The sequence below is a fragment of the Accipiter gentilis genome, chromosome 15 (genome assembly GCF_929443795.1).
Source record: "Accipiter gentilis chromosome 15, bAccGen1.1, whole genome shotgun sequence".
NCBI classification, from domain to species: domain Eukaryota; kingdom Metazoa; phylum Chordata; class Aves; order Accipitriformes; family Accipitridae; genus Astur; species Astur gentilis.
Genome location: NC_064894.1, coordinates 28,652,052 through 28,672,136, shown reverse-complemented (window position 1 = coordinate 28,672,136; position 20,085 = coordinate 28,652,052). Strand labels below are relative to the sequence as shown.

At 40.4% G+C, this 20,085-nt stretch overlaps 1 protein-coding gene across 1 annotated transcript in view; it reads right to left on the bottom strand.

Annotated features, from left to right (window-relative positions):
- Positions 1 to 1,244: 1,244 nt before the first annotated feature.
- CLVS2 (clavesin 2) overlaps positions 1,245 to 20,085 on the bottom strand; it is a 59,936-nt gene continuing 41,095 nt past the window's right edge. The window contains exons 3-5 of the mRNA XM_049818169.1: positions 16,905 to 17,015; positions 14,106 to 14,326; positions 1,245 to 9,446 (exon numbers count right to left, since the gene is read on the bottom strand). Of these exons, the coding sequence (XP_049674126.1) occupies positions 9,359 to 9,446; positions 14,106 to 14,326; positions 16,905 to 17,015 (420 nt within the window). The 3' untranslated portion in view covers positions 1,245 to 9,358. The remainder of the gene's footprint in view (positions 9,447 to 14,105; positions 14,327 to 16,904; positions 17,016 to 20,085) is intronic.

The following is a 20,085-nucleotide window of genomic DNA, read 5'->3' as shown; positions in this document are numbered from 1 at the left end:
GACATGTACACACACACACACACACACACACACACTGGCATCACATTTTTTTCAGGGGAAATCAGCCTAGCAACATACAAATGGATAGTGGTTGTAACTGAAAGTGCTGTAGCGAGGTATTACAGCAAACCAGTCCAGCTTACAGGGGCTTTAATTCTCCTCCGTAAGAGGGATGCGAGTGAGGGGTTTCAAAGGGAGCCGAGACCTGTATTGACATCTATCTTGTTACAGTTGTATTGATGAAATGCACCCTTGTGCAGCAATACTTATATACTGTTTACAATAATGCAGCGCCCAGGAGCTGAAGGACTACATTCCCACGTAGATGAGAAACCACAGATATTTTTTTCAACATGGTAATTGGGAAATCCGTAGTTCTTCTTGGGAAGTTATACCTTGCAGAATTGGCATAAGGAATGCATCTGAATATACCACTGAGATATTGTGTGAAACAGAAAGCTACTGCAGCCTATTAATTTTTTTTAATCTCTGTAAACCAAAGTTAAGATACGGAAAATGTACAGAAAATGTGAATAAGTGTCCTTGTGCCTAAAGTAAGGAATACTACAGAAAGGACATTGGAGAAGCACATAAACACACGACCATCATTTACTGGGTCTCTCCCTCCCAAGAAGAATAAAATCTAGAATGAAATATGGTCGATCTGCAGGCACTGTTTCAGTGTCACATAGCCTGTTCTGTCCTACCCTGGTTACTCTCTCCCGAGAACAGCAACGTTTCCCTGAAGAAAGGGACATCTCTGTGAGGAGCTAACATCACTCCTCCCTGACGTGGCATCAAAAGACAAGTCACTGAACATGAGGTGATGCTAGGGAACACAGTACAGAAGCAGTTAAGAGGCAGGAGAGTAGGAAATATCTTTGAGGGGAAAATGAGCTTTTCTTATGCTGCATCTCTGTGTGATCTTCATCTGTGAGGACATTCACAACCTGCAGACTTCCAAGAAGTGACAGCTCACAACAGTATTGTAAATGTGGAATATGTTAGCTCTCTAAAATTACTGTTGGGTGAAAAGAGACGTTCAGTGTTACCAGAAAAAAACTTATATGCTGATATACCACTCAGTTACTTCTCATTTCTCTTTCAAAACCTTGATAAAGTACAGTTCATCCCATTAAAATATGTCCTCCATATATATTTTAGCACAAGCAAGCCAGACAAACACTCCCATGTACAAACACAAAAATATATATGTATTTTAATTTCCATTTGGTCGTATTTTATTTAACAGAATGTTGTTCTTCCTCAGTAACCAACAATGATTTAAAGTAGTAGTACTCTCCAAAGCAGCCCATTGATCACAGAGAACTGATGATATTTAAATATACAATATAAAGAGTGACATGTTTCACAAAGTTGCTTAGTCTTCAGATTTTAGGTTGGAACACAACAAACCAAAAGTAACCATCTTACTAGGTCCAAGAATGAAATTCAAACTGACAACAAGTTGTGAAAAGAGAATAGTTATTGAAACTATACATAGAGAGAACATGATTGATAGACTTGTCCTGGCTTTACAAATCTCAGACCCCCTGAGTCCTAACAGTACTAAACTGAGAAACAAACAAACAAATTTTATCCTGAGGATACAAGCACTGTTTGCAAATTACTCCTGTAATTTAATTTTTGAATTTTTGATACGGTGCTATAGTATTTTCCATAAGGCTCCAAAGTAGATTGTTGCATGCGAAAAAAAAAATGTATTCAGTGGTTACTACTACACAAGTACTACAGATCACAAGAGCCTTAAGGCACAGGTAGCCAACCTAGTAATTGTAGATGTCGCCTCGACTAGCTGTTAATCAGCATTCTCCTAGCAGAGTTCTATTAATAGATTGTGTGAGTGCTTTCTCAACTGCATGAGTGCAAAATCGACAGAGTTAGTGTGAGCTGTGCACAACCTTCACTGGGACAGGAGTACTTCCATAATCTGCTGTTGCTTAAATGTTGGGCCAGTAGTCCCTATGTGAAGAGTGACAATTAACAGTCAGGGGAAGGTAACATCTTAAACCTCACGAGCTGTCTCAGATGACTGTCTATCTACACCTGTGCAGACTCCTAGCCGGAGTCTTTTTCGTATTCCTCTATGATGAGGTCAGCTGTTGCTCTCATTTTCCATTTCACCCTGTTACCAGAGATTTGTATAAGGGCAATATTTAAAATAGTGCTCCTCAAGCTCTAGTCTGCAGGTTATCGGGGATTTGGGGTTTTTTTACAGTTTTCTCCAGTTATTCATAGAATAAAGTACATACAGAAGACAGGATGATGTTGAATGCAAGGGGGTAGGAGAAGAAAGGATGCGGAGCTGGGAAAGTTTTGTGGGACACATTTCACACAACAGTCCATAGGGTGAAAGAGCTAGAGAACCAAATGATTTAAAAGAGACACTGTTGTCAAGTTGAACATTAGTTAACTGCAAAACAATTTTTTTTAAATAGTGTCAGGTATTCTGTATGTGCCCCTCTGAATATATTTATAGATTTAGAATCACATTTTCTACTATTTAATTCCTTCTGCCACTGATGCGTGAAAGATGCACACGAACCTCAGGAAAACCGTATTTAGGGAAAGTGATTATACACTAAGTCCCATCAAGGTTACAATGCAACCAAACCCTGAAACTCTTTAAGTTATCGTAATCCCAGGCATTCCTTGTAACAATCACTGATTTAATATTTTTAGATGTTAAGTGTAATGCTTAAAGTTGTCAGTTTCCTTTAAATCATCTCCACTCTGAGTGACTAACGGCTACAATTAACATCACCAGTGGAACCCTTTAAGGACACAGGACACAGACCACCAGCTACAGCTGGAAGGCTGCGTAATTAGCACAAGACACCACGGTGTGCCGGGGAGATTCCCACGCCGCTTACACTCGCAGCCTTCTACACAGAGTAGGTGCCAATATCGATGTCAGGGCAAGAGACGCTTTAATCCGAGCAAGCGCCGAATTCTCCCACGAAATTATCTCTGCAGCAGGGACTTGCAGAATACATCTCTCCTTTCTCTTCCTATGGACAGGTTGGAGAACGTTAGTTTTCCAGCTTCTGCGTGCTACGTGACACCCACATCCCAAGAGCCACCGTGGGAACGGTAGCGGCAGAGGCAGTCCAGGCCTGGCAACAGCTTTAAATACGTTGAAACCAAGTTTGTGGAAAGAGAAAAAGATGTTCTCCCTCCTTTCCGATGTGTGGTGGGGTTTGTAAGTCCTCTCGTGCTACAGAGCAAGCGAAAGCCTCCCTCGCCATTCCATCGAAATGATTGATCAGTTCACTCCAACTCCCTGTCGTCGTTTCCTCCATAGGCCTCCCACCCAACCTTACGGCGTGCGGCTCCTCTCCTTCCCTCCCTGCATGACTTCTTCAGCCCGGCAGGACACGGCATTTCGCACATTCCTTCAGGTACCAGGTCTCAGCCAGCCTGGGGCCCATCTCCAGGTGAGGAGCTGGTGGCATGCGCTGATCCAGTGACCCATTTTCATAAGCTCAGCTACTGCACCTACAATTTCACATGGTAACTCAAGCATTTTCTAAAGAATTAGGGAACTCCACCACGGCCATACAAGGCAGACCAGGTGAGGAATGGGAACTCTGCTCATAATGTAGATGGGGGACGCAAGATAAGCTACTGGGTCGCTTCTTGGAAATGTCCATTCCAGTTCACTCACATCATTTTTGCCATTCATATGGTTCTGCACTCCAGGCTTGCTTCTGTTTTTTATTTCAATTATTGTGTTTTATCATCTTCTATTATCTTTTCCCTTGCTTTTTTCTTCCCTGAAATTTTTATTAACCAAGGGACCTGATTTGAGATGCCTGCCTTTAGGCACTGCTGTGCGCTGCCGATGATGCAACAGCCTCTTTAAGGGATCACAGCAGCATTTCCATATCAAATACAAATCCTAATCAACCCTCGCCGTTTCTCTGCTGCAAATTGTGAGATATGCCAATTCTCTGAAAGTGAATTCTCCACTAACAGCAATACCTTTATTAGAGAAGACTTGTCGTAAGTGACTGATTCAGAAACAACAGAGCTGGCTGACCACGGTCTCGATAGACAAAATACTTTGGCCAAGTTTTAACAAAAATGAGTGCAATAAAGAAGCGTCAGCATCTTCCCTTGGAGGTCTCTCTGTTTTGCCTATGATGTGCAGTGCTTCCCCTCCATTTGGATTCCACAGCGATACCACCAACTCAGATGTTGAACTCACTGCAGAAACTTCTCTTTTTTCTCTTTTTTTAAACTCGTATCATGGGAGTCTGACATGTTTGTTGTCAAGTCCCACACAACCGAAAGCTGAAATGCAGACTGAAGGGTATGTCCAAGTCGATGTGCTAAATACAGACCCTTGACAGAGGATCACTCAAATTACAAGGCAATACAGGCTGTGGGGTCCTATCTACCCAGCTTGCACTTTCACTTGTGGACACTTAAGCATGCCTCTAAATAAAATGCTGATGTTCCTTGTATAGCTAATGGGAGATAAGTTTCTTTCAAAGCCCTCAAAAGAAGGTCCTCCCTGACCGAGTTCAGAATTCTTTACTGGGCAGCCAAGATTTCCTTTTGGGGGTCTTCAGAGTAAACTACCTTTTTTTCCATCAATTATACAGGGAAGAAAGGCATTTCATTTGGGGGACATACTCCCTTCTTACCCTTTCCTTAGCAGAAATAGTAAAATGTACATTCAGATTTAACTCCATGGGAAAGCAGATCACCCCTAGCTTATAAAGGTCTCACGGCAAAACGTTTAGGTAGGTTTCTAAAGAAACTAGGCATGACTGAATCAACGACCAGACATTCTTCTCGCACAAAACAGGGACACATCACTTTCTCTACTGCAGCTCAAACCAGACTGAGTGATCAAAGTGTCATTTTTGCCATATATAAACAATGTGAATGTCTCCCATTGAGATTTTAATGTCTCTAACTGGCTGTGTTCCTGGTTTGCTACCTGAGAAATGGGGTAACTATTATTTTCTTGATTTCATACTGTGCTTTGAATTTCGTGGACAAAAGTACTGTTTTCAGCACCACAGTTACATGCTTATAAGCTACTTGCAAAATGCCTTTCTTTAGAAGGACATGATACAGCTAGCCACGTGATTGATTTTTCAGTACAATTCTTTGAGACCCTTGCCCTTGCCTTTCACATTGAGATTTATTTTCCAAATTTTCCTGGTCACAATGCTGTTAGTAGCTAGCGGGACATTCCCCATAGGGAAATAAAGATTATCAAAACCAAACTCAGTGCCCCCTCAATCCTATTTTAATATTCTAAACAAAATCCTGAAGCCTGATTTTGAATTTTTCTCTCTTCCATGCTCTTTCAAACACGACTACTTCAAAAATCTTGATGAGTACATACACTGATAATAACAGAAACAACATAATAACAGGGACGTGACCAAAGTGTTTCCCAGGTAACTCTAAATGGCAGCTCTTATGACACATGGCAAACTTTTTAATTTCCTAGACAGAACAGGTAAATAATAAAAGGCATGAACAAAATACTGTCGAGTTACAGTTTTGTCAGGTAATGTGCTTAGGCTTTGCTGTGGCTGTGATTAAATAATACAAAGAGCATTCCATGCAAGGTACTGAGCTAAAACAATTCTTTAAGAGAGACATTAAAGCGAATCTGCTCCTCCACTTATCAATGACCTCCTGAGGTCCCTTCCACTCCTATTTTCTTTAATTCCGTGTTTAATTTATGTATGTCTCTACAAATATCTTTTGTGAGTAGGCGTAGCATGTTTGTAGAGTCCAAAACACCTTTTTAAATGCACTATACAGTAAATTTACATTTCTGTAAAGACATCTTAAAGCTATTTTACAACTAATAACAATTGGGAGCCTGGGTATTTGTTGGAGCTTAGTGGGACTGATTACCTGTCTTTATAAAGCCAAGAGACTGTTGACATCTCTGATCACAGGAGGAAGGCTTTGGGCATGGAAGTTTCCATAACTTTTCCATATATTTTTAAACATTTGTGTCATGGAGGAGACATCATATAAGGGGACATTTTTAGATCTTGCCAAAGGCCTGAAACTATCAATTTTTACACTTTTTTTTTATCCCCCTTTTTTTCACTTAGTTGCTTGGACAGGTGTATCCAGTTTTTCCACTAAGTTCCTCATATTGCAGGATATTTTTTTATATGCATATCAGCATGCATAATTACAACAAGGTTTATTCTATCCAATACACAACAAAGGTAAGAAATTAAGAGAAATTCCTCCCAAGCATTTGAATTCTATTTTTAGCACTTCAATTCTGCTATAAAAATTAGACATCAATTCCTATGATAATAAAGATTGGAAAAAGTTTTCAATCCAAATTTAATCTATTAAAAATTGACCTACCTATAAAGATTTTCTACAAGAAGCAAGGGAAAGGTAGAAACCCTTTATGTACCCTGATGTGTAAAAGAGAAATGCCTTTAAAGAATACTGAGAGCATGTAAAGGATAATTATTCTTCTTACCCATTTTCATATTCTTATTCAATGTCCCAACTGCAGTTACCACTGCCAGAATTTGCTTCAGCAAAATAAAAGCTGCAGCCAAGACCTGTAGCCCAACTCTTTAACAGTGAGGATCTTATTGAAAAAAAAGTAGTTTTGTTCTTGGTGAAAGATGAGGTCCCAGTTACACAAAATTATAATATATCCTACTTTCATTTTACTGGAAAGAATATATTAATACTCATTAACTTGAAGCTGAAATCAGGCATCAGAAAACATTACATAAATTACAGCTAAGTGCATAAATAAAGGATTTGCAAACAAATTTATAAGCTTCAAAACAAATTTTGAGCTTCATACAGATGAGCAGATACACTTCCCTACAGAGATGCTCTGTAGGGGATGTAAGAGGCATTTGCATTTTCTGACCAGACAGTTGGTGTACTCTAAAATCAGTGCTGTGCTGGTTTACACCAAGGTTTGGTCCATGTATCCAAAAGCATCCATGAAGATTATGATCACCACTGTGTCACAGTTTGCATACATATGGAATACTGACAAAATCCTGAAGCCCTTACAAGGAGAAAATTTCTACTGATGTTAACGTTTTATGTGATAAGGATTTAAAAATCAAATCAATGGCAATATACTATTCTACTAACTGTAAGTGTGGGCGTATATAACATACATTCAAACGTGGCACGTAGGCAAACCCTAGAGACACATCTCACCTATCCAGCATGATGTTACAAGGTATGTGAAAAATAGGACTGAATAAAATAGTATATAAGAATTCATCAATCTTTCAAGTCTCTCAAACCATGGAATTAGTATTACAACAGTTTCTACTACTGAAAACTTGTAGGACAGACTGAAAAGACGTTCAGGAGAAGAATAGAATTGGGAGAGCAGAAAGGCGATGACTTGTTCAGACGAGTTCCTGCAATGCGATGGCAAGTTGGGGCATACACTATTTATCGGCATTGCTAACGAACCGCGAAATAGGAAAGCTTTATCTGTGTGCTGCCTGGGCTAATCAAGGGTGATGCTGGAAGAGACAGGGTCGTCTCAACCCTGAGAAACACCAAAGCTGCCACCACAGGAGTTACACCTAAACTCTGAGATGACATGCTTCCAAGATTTCACTCTCCACTCTCTCTTAACTCATCCCAGCCTACTACATCTTACAGCTGCAGTCATCCTGGGTGAGGAGAGGTGACCTACAGCCAGGGACTTTGGAACTTCAGTGATCACAGAAGTGATGGAAGAAATTCTTTAAACTCCGGCGCTTGGGAGGTGGGGTTGCTGTGAGCCATCATCTCCCCCACCGCGGTCAGTGTATTCTTAACTAATCCCTGCATCGCCTGGACATGCTCTTACAATACCTCTCACTATTTAGATGTCTCGGTGGGCACCCTGTGTCTTCTCACTCTGATTGCCGAGTGAAATCCTAATAAGAAATGACATTCTTGCCTCAGCGTACAACAGGCTGCACACACGTCAGCAAGCACACAAAGATGACACGGCCTCCGCGTTTCAGCTGATTTACCCAATCCCTAGCAAAACCTGTTGCCCTTTTGAGGTAAAATGTATTTCTCTGTTATGGCACATGTTCAATATATACAGTTACACAACAACCAAAACAAAAGTGTCCTAAACACATAGGCTGAGATGTTTGACTACAACTTGTTATATTAATCCTTTCTTGGAGTGGGATGCTGTTGTTCTATGGAAAGTTTTACTATATTAATAATGACATTGTCTCAATATACAATCTATAATATATCTAAGTACATTGAATAGGTATGATTTTCTGTATAAACCTTCAATTAAATATACTCGTCTAACAATGTCACCTTGTATGCTTGTCAGAGATTGGTAAAAATATATATATGTATCCAGTCTCCCAGTGCACAGGATTCAGTGATTCACTTTTAACCTCTGCTGCCAGGCTTTACTTTCAAATACTGGTTGTTACACTGTATTTAGAGGACTATTATCTCATTCCAAGGGAGAACAGAGTTCTGGAAAAATTCTTGACGTGCACCCAAAACACAAGAGAAGTAACTCCAATGTGTCGCACATTACAACACCCAGATTAGGGTAACAAGCCAGGTTACCTGCGAACTATAAATGAAAAGTTAAGGAAGAAACCTCACAGATCCATACAGCCAAACAACAAAGCTGTCAGAGTTGATTCCAGCTCATCTGTTATCTTTTTCACAATGCTACATGGTTTATGCTAAATCACAATCCTAAGCCACAACGTTATTTGGGAAATCAATTCCTACATATTTGACTGATTACAGCATCTCCAAGTTCTTATATGCCCTCTGTATCTTTGCACGCTACACGAGCATTGCAGAGAGAAACAAAACAGCAGTCAATACACTAGCTGCAATATGGCTTCCTATGAGAAGGACAACATTTAATTGGCTTTGATATTTTTCTTTGTCCGGTATGCGTTTTTCTGTGTGTATGTGTGTGAGTGCGCACACTTCTTCTTCTCTTTTTTTTATGGTGCACTTCACTGACATATTTAATAGTCACTCATTTCCATGGCATTTGTTTACCATAACTTACAAAGTCAAACTGGAGGATTATGTTATATTTACAAACAAGTTGGCACTTACAGAATAAATTACTGATCCCTCTTTATTTTTTATTTCATTTTATTTTCCTTTTTTCTCCTCTTCTTTTTCACCCCAGGGCATCCAGAATTCAGGCAGAATAGTAAAACCTGCTGCCTGCTGCCATTATGCTACATTAACATGAGTAAATAGGATTCCAGCTGGTACACGCTTTCCCAACGGTTTGCTTGTTGCTGAGAGGCAGTGCCTTCCACCTCGGTTCATGTCCGATGCTCAGGAACTGTTAGTCAAGTGAAAGCAAAGGCTGCATGTTTTCTTCCTCATTCTTATCCATGCGTTTCAGCACCCCAGGATCCACAACCGACTGAGACCTGCAAAGGGATAACACGTTTATTTGACATTTCTAGATCCAAGACAAATGAGGGTAAACCTCAGCTTTCTTTTGTTTATTTTAATTTCTGCCAGGGCTTAAAAATAATGGTACAGCATTACCCAAGCATCTGATCCCTGCAAATGGTCCGAAAATACCCTCAGGGAGTGATTACATGGCTTTAAAGGACTCGGTGCTGGTTTGTGGATGTAGAAGCAAAAGGTAAAGTGGATCCTCTTCTCTTCCGTAGAACAGTGAATCAGGGCGCATCCTCAGCACACAGCAGAGGGCAAACTAAGCTGTCTTGCGTGCGGACTTCAGTACTGACCCCTCTACCAGAAGGTTATATGCCACCAGGCTGGTAAAGAAGGTACAATTCAGCCACCCAGCTGGCTAATGGCACACTGCAATTAGTGGCACGTGTTAGCTGGAAGCACAAGTTGCTCCTTTTCTGAACAGCACTTAAATGCAACAGTGTGAGATCCTCAGCCAACCCTCGGGAATCCTGCCATGGCCAGCAGGATTTCTGGAGCAGTGGACACATCTGTCAGACTCACTTATCAGCTCGACTAAACAGAGCAGAGAAGGATGGTAAGGGCCAATTCAATGACGATCGTACAATTTCTCCAGGTTCTCTGATTCAGCACAGAAGCATAACACTGGTACTGGTATCCTGCAACAGCCACGTGTGAGGGAAGAAGAAGAAACCCCAACCTCCAGCAAAATCAAAATGCTCCAGTAAAAACAAAGTCCAAAGTGTTAAGATGGGCTCTTAACTTCACCCATGTCTCAGCTTGTCAAAAAGCAGTCACTTCTGGGGTACAGTAGAAGCAACCCTTGTTAGAGGTTTCCTTTAGTGAGATGAATCTCATGCTAGAAATGCCTGTTTCTCTTCCTTTCTGTAAAGAAGATTTGAGGTGGCTAGAGCATGTGTACATCTCTATAATGTAGGCACCTATTTTTGATCAGTGAAAGCATACAGTTACTGCAGTATTGCTACAGATTTGCCCGTATGGAGGGCTACAGGACAGAGAAAAACCTTTACGAATTCTGCCTTCTCCTAAGACAAATGTACAGAGTCAATCCCCCGCTCTTATAAACTGGCATCATCTGCTGAAACCAATGAATGAGGCTGATAGCCGGACACAATTTGGTTTTTCTCAAAAAATCGAAATCCAACCTTCAAAAACACAAGAAAAAACATCTGAATTAAAGCCTAGGTGAAAACTTTAAGGATATTTTCTAATAATATTTACCACATTCTCTTACTCATGTTAAAACCAAGAAAATTAGCTTTAAATATCTGATGGTCTCTCTTGTGGTAAACATAATTAAAAACTTTTAATTAAATCTGTACAATAACCCTCATCTAGAATGCTGGTCAGTTCCTCAGGCAGAAATCTAAACCACTGAATTAAAAATGCTTTTTTTAAATCTTCACACAGTACCGTGCCAATGCAAAGCTGATTGAAAATTTGCTGGTGGGAAGCTGTACTCCTGGAAAATCCAGTTCATCAAGATAAAAAATGCTGTGGAAGCATACTAATTTCAAAAGATTCCCAACTAAACGTAAGTACTAATAGGAGATTGAGCCTCTTCCTCGGCTGCCAACGTCTGAGCAGCCAAGGTTTCCAGTTCTCATCTGGGGAACTGAAGGGGAGCAGAAAAAGCTGCAAAACTGCCCTCAAATTCCCAGTGAGGCCGTTCTGGCCACCAGTTCCCAGGGCCTCCAAACTCCCCAATGCCAAGGCAGATGTAAAAATGGAGCTGCACAAATCCTGATCTACGCCTTGGAAGCTCGGGAGCATAAATGCCTTGAAGGAGAAGGAGAAATAGTTTTCGTTCAGTTTTAAATCGACATTTACTGTCACGTTTCAGTCCATTCAGCAGCAATTCATGAATGAAGGTATGTAAAAGCAAAAAAAACATTTGTGTAAGGCTACAGCAACTTCTATCTACCTCTCCCAAATAACTTTACAGACACTATTGAATAAATTCTCACAAAACACAGTAGGACAGCGTTGTACTACAAAGTCCCATTGCAGAGGTGAGGAAACGAAGCCACACACAGATACTCTCCAAAGTTGATCAACACAGACCTCTGCCCTGCAGGGTTGGGTGAGAAGATGATGCAGGTCTCTCGGCCATGAGAGCCACAGGTGGACAGAGCCACAGGCTAAACTTGACTGCTGAGGCAGCTGCAGCGGTGCCACGTGAAGTGAACATTTCTCCCCAGAGATCTGTACTACAGGCGGGATTAATTCCTCCTGACCTCCACCACCCTCCCCATGATCAGCCTTCCTTTCAAGCAGAGGTCATCCAATTCACCAAAAGTTCAAGGAGGTCTGGAGGAATGTCAGTGTTTCAGATGGGGGCAAAAATGAGTGATGAAGAAATGAATTCTCAGTAGGATTTTGGTTTAAGAAGGATATTCTTTCAAGGCGAAAAACTAATTTTAAAATGGCAAGCCAAATTAAACAAGACAATTGTTGGAGATCTGCTAGACACTTAGAAATTTATTCTAAGCAGTTAAGCACTATTCAGTGACTCACCGTCATGGGGTTTTATATGTTAAAAACCTTCTTCTGCACTTATATACCACAGTGAGTGTGGTTTTAAACTGAGAGAAACAATCCATCAGGTGCCAAATTCAAGTTAAATTTAATTTTTAATGAAATAGAGTTTATTTGTTTTACCTTAACTTTTCTATTTCTGTTTTAACAAAGTCTGTGCACTTAATACATCAAAGTCCTGGGACTTTCTGTCCATCTTACTACCACCCCCTTCTACTTCGTACTAGCACAGTAAGTCTATGTAGTACTTTTTATATCCAACAGCAGGGAAGGAGGATTCCTGCAGGTGCTGCAGACGCATTAACTGAAGAAGAATGCGAAGAACGTGAAGCAATTTCAGCTCAATATTGTGTAGATACAAATTTCAACGTGCTTATTTTCTGCAGTATGTCTCCTACTGTGTCAGCTAACCCAGGCTGAAAGAATGTCAATTTGAAGCTGACACTGGAGTGCAATTCTGCATGAAGGATTTTTCAAGCACAAGTTAAATGAGTATAAAAATTCTTCGAGAAAGAATAAAGAAACTGGTCAATCCACTGCTTTTCCACTTAATAATGTGCTTGCCCAGGATAGCCTGGAAAAGTCTGCTCCAAAGGGTCTCGTCACAGGCCTCCTCATGGCTTTTTGTTGCATCCTTGGATGAAGCCATTTACCCTCATGACTTCATTTTGCAACAGCAAGACTTCTGCATTTCAGCTCCTAAATTCCACCCTTCTTTCCAAGACAGCTTCTTCTCTATTGTCTCATAATTCTTGTATTACGTGCAAATCATATATAAATCTATTGCTCACTTTTCCCCTTCCCCTGGCTCTTTGCTGTCCCATTTTCTCGATTACTTGTGTTAATTGCATCTTTGTCGTATGGCTTCAGGACCTTTTTTAACTTCTCCTTATCCCAGTTCATTCCCATCCAGTCTCTTGTTATTTTCCACTTTCAATGCACTGTAGATTTTTTCCAACACAAAATCCTTAAACTTCACTGCTTTTTTTTCTTTTTTATTCCTATGGCAATCTCCTGTTGTCTCCTCTCTATTTCCTGAAAAATTATCTCCCCTCCAAACTGCACTGTCCTCCCCAATCTATGCAATGTTTTCCAGCCAAACTCATCTTCCTGGCTGAGGAGTCTGAAAATATTTTATCCTGTTTGATCTGCTTCCAGAGTGTCTCTCCCTTTTGTATCAAATGCCATCTCCTGAAACTAAATTTTCAGCTTAGCATATTCTGACTTAATTTTAATGACTGTATACATTGTTTTCTGCCCTGTTTGTTCTCTTCTGATTCATTGCTAGGCCTACCCATTATGAGCTGCACTCTGACTTTTGCTGCGCTGCTCAACCTTTTCTATCACCCTGCTGTAATCTTCCCCCTTTCTCTTCCACTGCCCTGGCAAGGTTGGACCAGGTTTACCTCTCCCAAGTGAATCACCTCGCTGCTTCCAGAGATACTGGAGAGGTTACTAACCTCTTTCTATACTTTATTTTGAATGGTAAAATGCAGCAAGCAATTATGCTGTATCTTCTCAAAGAGAAGATTATCAGAACGCCAGGATGGTTTCCAGACTCGAGTATAACAGTTGGCCCTGACTTTTGTCCTGGTCCTCCTCATTACATTTTCTCATGTTGTGTGCAGTCACTGTGGCTGACAGTTCAGATGCTGTAAATGTCGTGGCACCAACAGGCTGGCGGATACCAGGCACTGGGCTATGAGGTGGGGGCAGGTAAGAGTTATCATCACCACCCAGCTGGATAATTGGTCCCAATTTACCCTCTGCACTGAGGCTCACTCCAGCTCACACTGTCTCTCTAATACATCCTGTAGGCTGGGCTGGGATATCAGCTTATTCCAAACACAGTACTCTAGACACTACCTATATGGCACCGCAGAAATAATTAGCTGCACTGAGCTCACAACTCACATGGGTAATAATCAACAATATGGTCTATAGTCAACAGTGATCTTCTTAAGAAAGGAAAAAAAATGGTCCTTGTAGATAATAAACTGAGGGAAGTACCTGCAGCTTCATGAAAGAGGAGGAAGGCAAATGTTAAGCTTATGGCATACTAGAAGACAACAGTACCTTTAACCCACCTTTTCATGGATTTGGGAGAGAGATCTTTTTCTATATCCTTTGCAGGAGCGTTGTAGGAGTCCGCATTGCATTCACTGTCATCGTCGTATTCATGGTCAAGCAGTGTTCTTGCCCATGTCCCCATGTCATAGGGAGGCAACATTCCTCCAAACTCTGAAGGTAGGATCTCAGGGTGTATTAGCTGATGCAGGCTGTTGAGGTTATTACCATGCAGGAATATCTGTATGTACACATGCAGGTAAAAACAAAGCGGTATCACAAAAATCGTCACAACCCAAATTACATCATCATTATTAGAGGATATTGTACAGTTTCAATATTCTGGCTGTGTTGGGCTAACAGAGATGGCCACCAAGGCACATGTCGCCTCTGCCTTAAGCATGGTCATACTATGTTCATAAACCTACAAAGTCATTAAAGCATAAACGACTTTTAAAATATTTGCAGGACAAAGGGCCTACGGAGGGTAAGAACTGATGTCTGGTAACTAGATGGACTGAAGATTAGATAGACAGACTGCCTACCTCTTGTAATTTGCTCTCCCTAATCCTGTGAATTAAATTAAGTGAAAAAATTAAGAACATAAATAATAAATAAAATTAATATTCACCGTATACATTAAGGAATAGATATTGGCTTCCAGCATCCAGCCATGAGTTCTGTAAATAAGATAAATAGTGCAGTGTAATGAAAACTCCACTGGAAAGATTTTCTTCCTTAATATGGTGGTACTAGTAACTACCACCCATACTTGACAATTTATGAAGTAAGTAATAACGGGAAACTAATTTCTGTGGCAACAATGAGGGAATAGTTGATGGACTATTTGATATTTTCCATCAATGTTTTGGTAGGCTGATTTTCACATATGCTTTGCATTTATAGATATATATATTAATATAACATATAGAATCCTAGAATCTTTCTATGATTCTATGATGTTGCCTCCCAAGAGCTGTTCCCCATGGGGCAGGCAGGGGTGCGCGCACGGACAGGCACCGTGCACCATCAATTCACATTGCAGGGCATTGCACCTTGCGGGGACTTCTCCGGACAGCCCTAGCACGATTTATCATGAGTTAAATTCCAAAGGCAGAAAGACAAAAAGACCAAAGATAGGCTCGTCTTGTATTGCTTATTTCAGCCCATCTTCCAGTCAGCTGTGGAGAGAGGGAGCTTAATGCAACCATGCGAACCCAGTAACGTTCTTCCATCTCAGAAAGGATTTTATCCTTGTTTGAAAGAACAAATATTAATGGCAAAAGTAATTTGTTTTATGGTGCTTTTCCAACTCAATGTTTCACTTCTTAGCAATTGTTTCTGTACACGACTAGTACTACATTTATCTGAATATAGCTATCAGTTCCAAATCTAACAGACATATTAAAAAAGTACAAAATAATTCAGGATAAACACAACAGATAAATAACAAGCCTGATAAAATCCTGAAGAGAATTCTGTTGGGTTGGGGGGGGGGGGGGGGGGGGGAAGTTCACAGTCATTCATTCTGCCTCTCATGGGTTTTTTTAAAGCTCATTTTAAACTTTATGTGCTGGACATAACTTTCACATTTTGACACTAAGTTTTGGACTCTAAATTGGTACTTAACCACCCGACTACTTCTTACAGATATTCAGTAGTGACAAAGACAGTTGTAAAAAGTCAGCATTTCTGAGAATATATGCCACTGGTTCAGGTGTCTAAACAAGAATTTAGATGCTAGCTGATAAGCACCCATGTTCAACTGCCTTCTCACTTATTTTTAATGTTGCAACACACCCATGAGCTGTATTCTACTCCCTGGTTATGCATACGCAGCACGACTTAAAAAGGCCTCAAACGTATCTGGCACCATAATGTTCTTTGTTGAAGCTGTAGTCAAGAGAGTGCAACTGAATCCTGCAAAATGGGGTTTCATTTGCATATTTATAACAGATATTACATAAAAGGCTTTGTGATCTATAGTTCAAAATCCGTGAATACCAGAGGCCTCCCAAGCATAATCTGTCAGTGAAAAACAGCTAAACACCAAGGATCATTGTGGTCTTGTAGACTGTGTTTGAGGACAAAATACAGAGTTGCTTGGAGAGATGACCCCATTTAAAAAAAAAAAAAAAAAAAAAAAAAAAAAAAAGATCATCACATTCTTTGTAGTGCCTTTGTACATGATGCTGATTGTGTTTTCCTGGATGACAAATTTCCTGTTACAGAAATAATATCATTCTATGTGCTATCACCACCAAGCTCTAATTTAATTGCACTGATGCAAATGCTGCAAATTCAGCAACATCTCAGAGACTCCTCGGGCTTATGCACAGATGCATGCACACAAATTTCTTTTCACTGGCTTTCATTCAAATCAGTATTTGCAAACTACTATATACCAGCTGTGTATTTTGGTTCATGCTAATGTCAAGGAAATCACACTAGGAAAGGACTTTCGTACTCACTACCCCTGTTCTTAAAAGACACAAATAATTTTAACAGAAATTGAATAGGGTTGAATTGAATAGAATCTTAATAGAAACTGTAATGTTGGCAATATTTTTTATATAACCCTCAGGAGAAAGCATATGCTTACATTTTAAAATACATCTAAGTGCACTGCTTGACTGTGTCCTTAAAGGGTAATGTTGTATAAGTTTCTAAAACAGTTAAAGATACTCTTTACAATGCAAATGTATTTAAATACTTTCCACCAATAGCAAGCTGATATATTGTGTATATCTGCTTTATTAGAGTATGATACATCTGCTGAGTACAACTGCCAGGTAGTGGACAATTAAACGGAAGAATACCCTTTTTCGTGTCTTCTCCTTCAGAAAGGGACGTATAACTGTGTAGAGGGCATGGATATACCACGGCTGATTGACAAAATGTATTCCTCCAAACCGGGCTGGAAAGCTGTCCTGTGTGTCACAAAACAAATACATACAATGAGAGTTGACTCTTAACAGAAGTTGCACATGCATCAAATCTTTTTTTTTTTTTTTTTTTTAATGCTTTCATTTTAATAATAAACCCTAAAGAAGAAGAAACATTCTTCAAAATTGTGTTCTCTCAGTTGAGTTCTAACCTTCCACGCCCTGGACAGAGCAGTCCAGAAGCATGCTGAGACAACTATGGTATTCAAATAAAGGTATGCCATTTCTAACCTCCAGAAATGCTTTAAACATTTATGATTGGCCCATATATGCAATATATTTTTTTCTTTTCCACTGCTGCAGATTTTACTCATTTTTAATAGTAACTGTCTCAGCTCTTCCAGTATCATCGAAGAGCACTAGAAATGTCCCTCTTGTTTCCACCTTAAAAAGAAAGTGTAAATCTAAACTACTATTCAAAACATCTCCAATATTATCCATATTTCATAAAACTGAGAATGCATTAAACATTATGCATAAAATGTTATGCAATATCCGTGGCAGTAATTCTTGTCACATAGTCAGGGGCCTTCTGGGAGATTAAATGTAAGGATACGATATCTGTATTGAAGCAATGACTTTTCTTTTTTCTTGCTGAAAACCACAAGGGGCAGAGAACTCACTAGGAAAGATTCTGATCTGCATTTTCAATTTATAAGACAAGAGAATATGCCAGAGGGTTTGGCAGTTTGAAGACGGCAGCCACTCTGTGGCTGGAATACTATTGCCAAATTCATCGCGTGTCCTCATCTTTTCTTTGCCAGGTTGATCATAGGCACAAACAGTGCAAGAAGCTGCTGCCGTCTCCTATGTTGCCTAGAGTTACAGCACCGAGCAAGGAAGCAAGAGGTGTAAACAGGCTTGTAAACTGAAGCATGTCCCCTTTTGTCTTCATGGGTTATGTCAGAACCTTCTCGGTGTTCAGGTATACAGACTTACTAAATTAATGGCTTTCATTTGAACCCTTATTCAACAGCTGGCCCACTCTAGGCAGCCACGGTAGTCACTTAGACCAAAATCGGGTTCCTCGCAGCAGCACCAATACCCGTTTGACGATACAGGTACAAACAAGGACATGCTTCCCAGCTACACCTCCTCCTCCTCCTCCTCCTCCTCCTCCTCCTCCTCCTCCTCCTCCGTGGGTGCAGTAAAGGCAGCTTCAGGTCTGCATCAGTGGGATCAGAGGCTCAAACGGAGGCAATCAAATGGTTAGACAGGGCACTCTCTGCAAATAGACATATTTTGCCTCCTTTGGAGATAAGAGAGCAGGCCATATAGAAGCATCCAACAATCTAGATATTACCCACAAATCACCATTTGAAGCATACTGATTTAAGGTCATTCAGCACACAGCAAAAAAATGGTCACGAAAAAATCATAAGCTATAACCACCAATCGAGAACTGTCAGATAAGGAAGGCAGGAACTGTAGGAAGGGAATCTTCCACAAAATGTTTCCAGGTAGGAATATACTTTGAAAAAGTGCATGTGCCAAGAAACCTCCTCAGTTCTGCGAATGTGTACAGACCTGTGGGAATAATGAAGCCTGAAGCACCATCAAAAGTTCCATTCAAATACTGGCAGGCACTCCTAACCCAGCGGGTCTTTACTTCAGGGTGCCACCTGCCTCCAAATCACAACTATGTGGTGGATTACCAGATGAAATATTTTCCATCAAGGAGGCAATGCCTTAACAATAATCTACAGGGAGGATGACAGCCACAGCACACACCACTAACATCTGGCTGGCCACAGCACAACAGTCAATGTAATTAACAGTCTATTTTACAGATTTCCTCCAGAAACATTTGATTAACACCAGCCTTGAAATAAACCAATCCTATTGAAAGGCTGTGCTACAGAAGCCTCATCTTGCTAAATGCCTAGTTCCTGTCAGCACTGACTAAATGTCAAACAGGATGGTTGATAATTTGACACGTAATTCACCCTGTTCAATATCGTAAATCCCCAAACACCATTTTGAGAACACAACCTCTGATATACAAAAGGTAGTAAATTATGTCCCTATCACAGCAATCCAACAAATCCATTAGGAAGGATAAATCACTGCATGAGACCTTAACCTTTAGTTGCGGGAGATACCGTTCATCTCCAGAAGGCTGCGGTTATTTGGTTTATCGTGACTGCTGCTCCAGCAAAGAAGTCCGGTCCAGCATGCTGTGTACCATGCACAAAAGAGCATACAGGAGAGCTGCAGAAGACATCTTTTGCTAGTTTCATCTAGATGACTTTGAAGATATCTTCAGAGGTAACTCTGGAACAGTAACTGGGTTAAGCCTCGTGGGGGTCAAACACTTTTTATAATGTAGGCACTATGGAAGACAGAACACAAAACCAGCCATTCCTGGCTGCATGCCTTCTTGCATTATTTTATAAGCTTTTCAATGAAAACAAGTGCCCCAAAACTTACATACACCAAGTTATGAAATGTTTGTTCTTCATTGCTCAAAAAATGTCTCACACAGAAACCGAGGACAATTTGCGAATGAGAAGATCCCAACAGGCAAACAGCCATGCGCGCAGACAGATGCCGAGCAGAGCGACAACGGTATTTGTATTCTACCACGGGCTCAGAATGGATAACTTGTCGATCCTTGGTATTAAATTTCTAGCAAATAAAAGGAGTATCATTAGAAAATACCACTTTGACACTTCCACCATCTTTTCCTGCATCTCAGAAATCATTTACACAGAGGATCATGAATATATGTGGAACGATACTCAAAAAGAAGATGATACTTGGTATTAAAAGCCTATTTGCCTCAGTGTTTTTCAGCAATTCTAAAGGCATTTTCCAGGACTGACTAAAGCAGTCAGGTATTTATCAATTTCTGTGACTGAACTGAGGTGCCCAAATTCAGAAGCACATCCTAAGGTGTAATTAGGAACCGCCAAATTATGGGCCCTGAAAGAGAAAGGCCGATTTGGTCAGAATGATCCTGCATTGCACACAGTGCTGGGACTAGAATCCAAAAGCTGCTGAATGCAGATCCAAAACCCAAACTCAACCGCACCTGGTGAGAAAATAAAAAAGC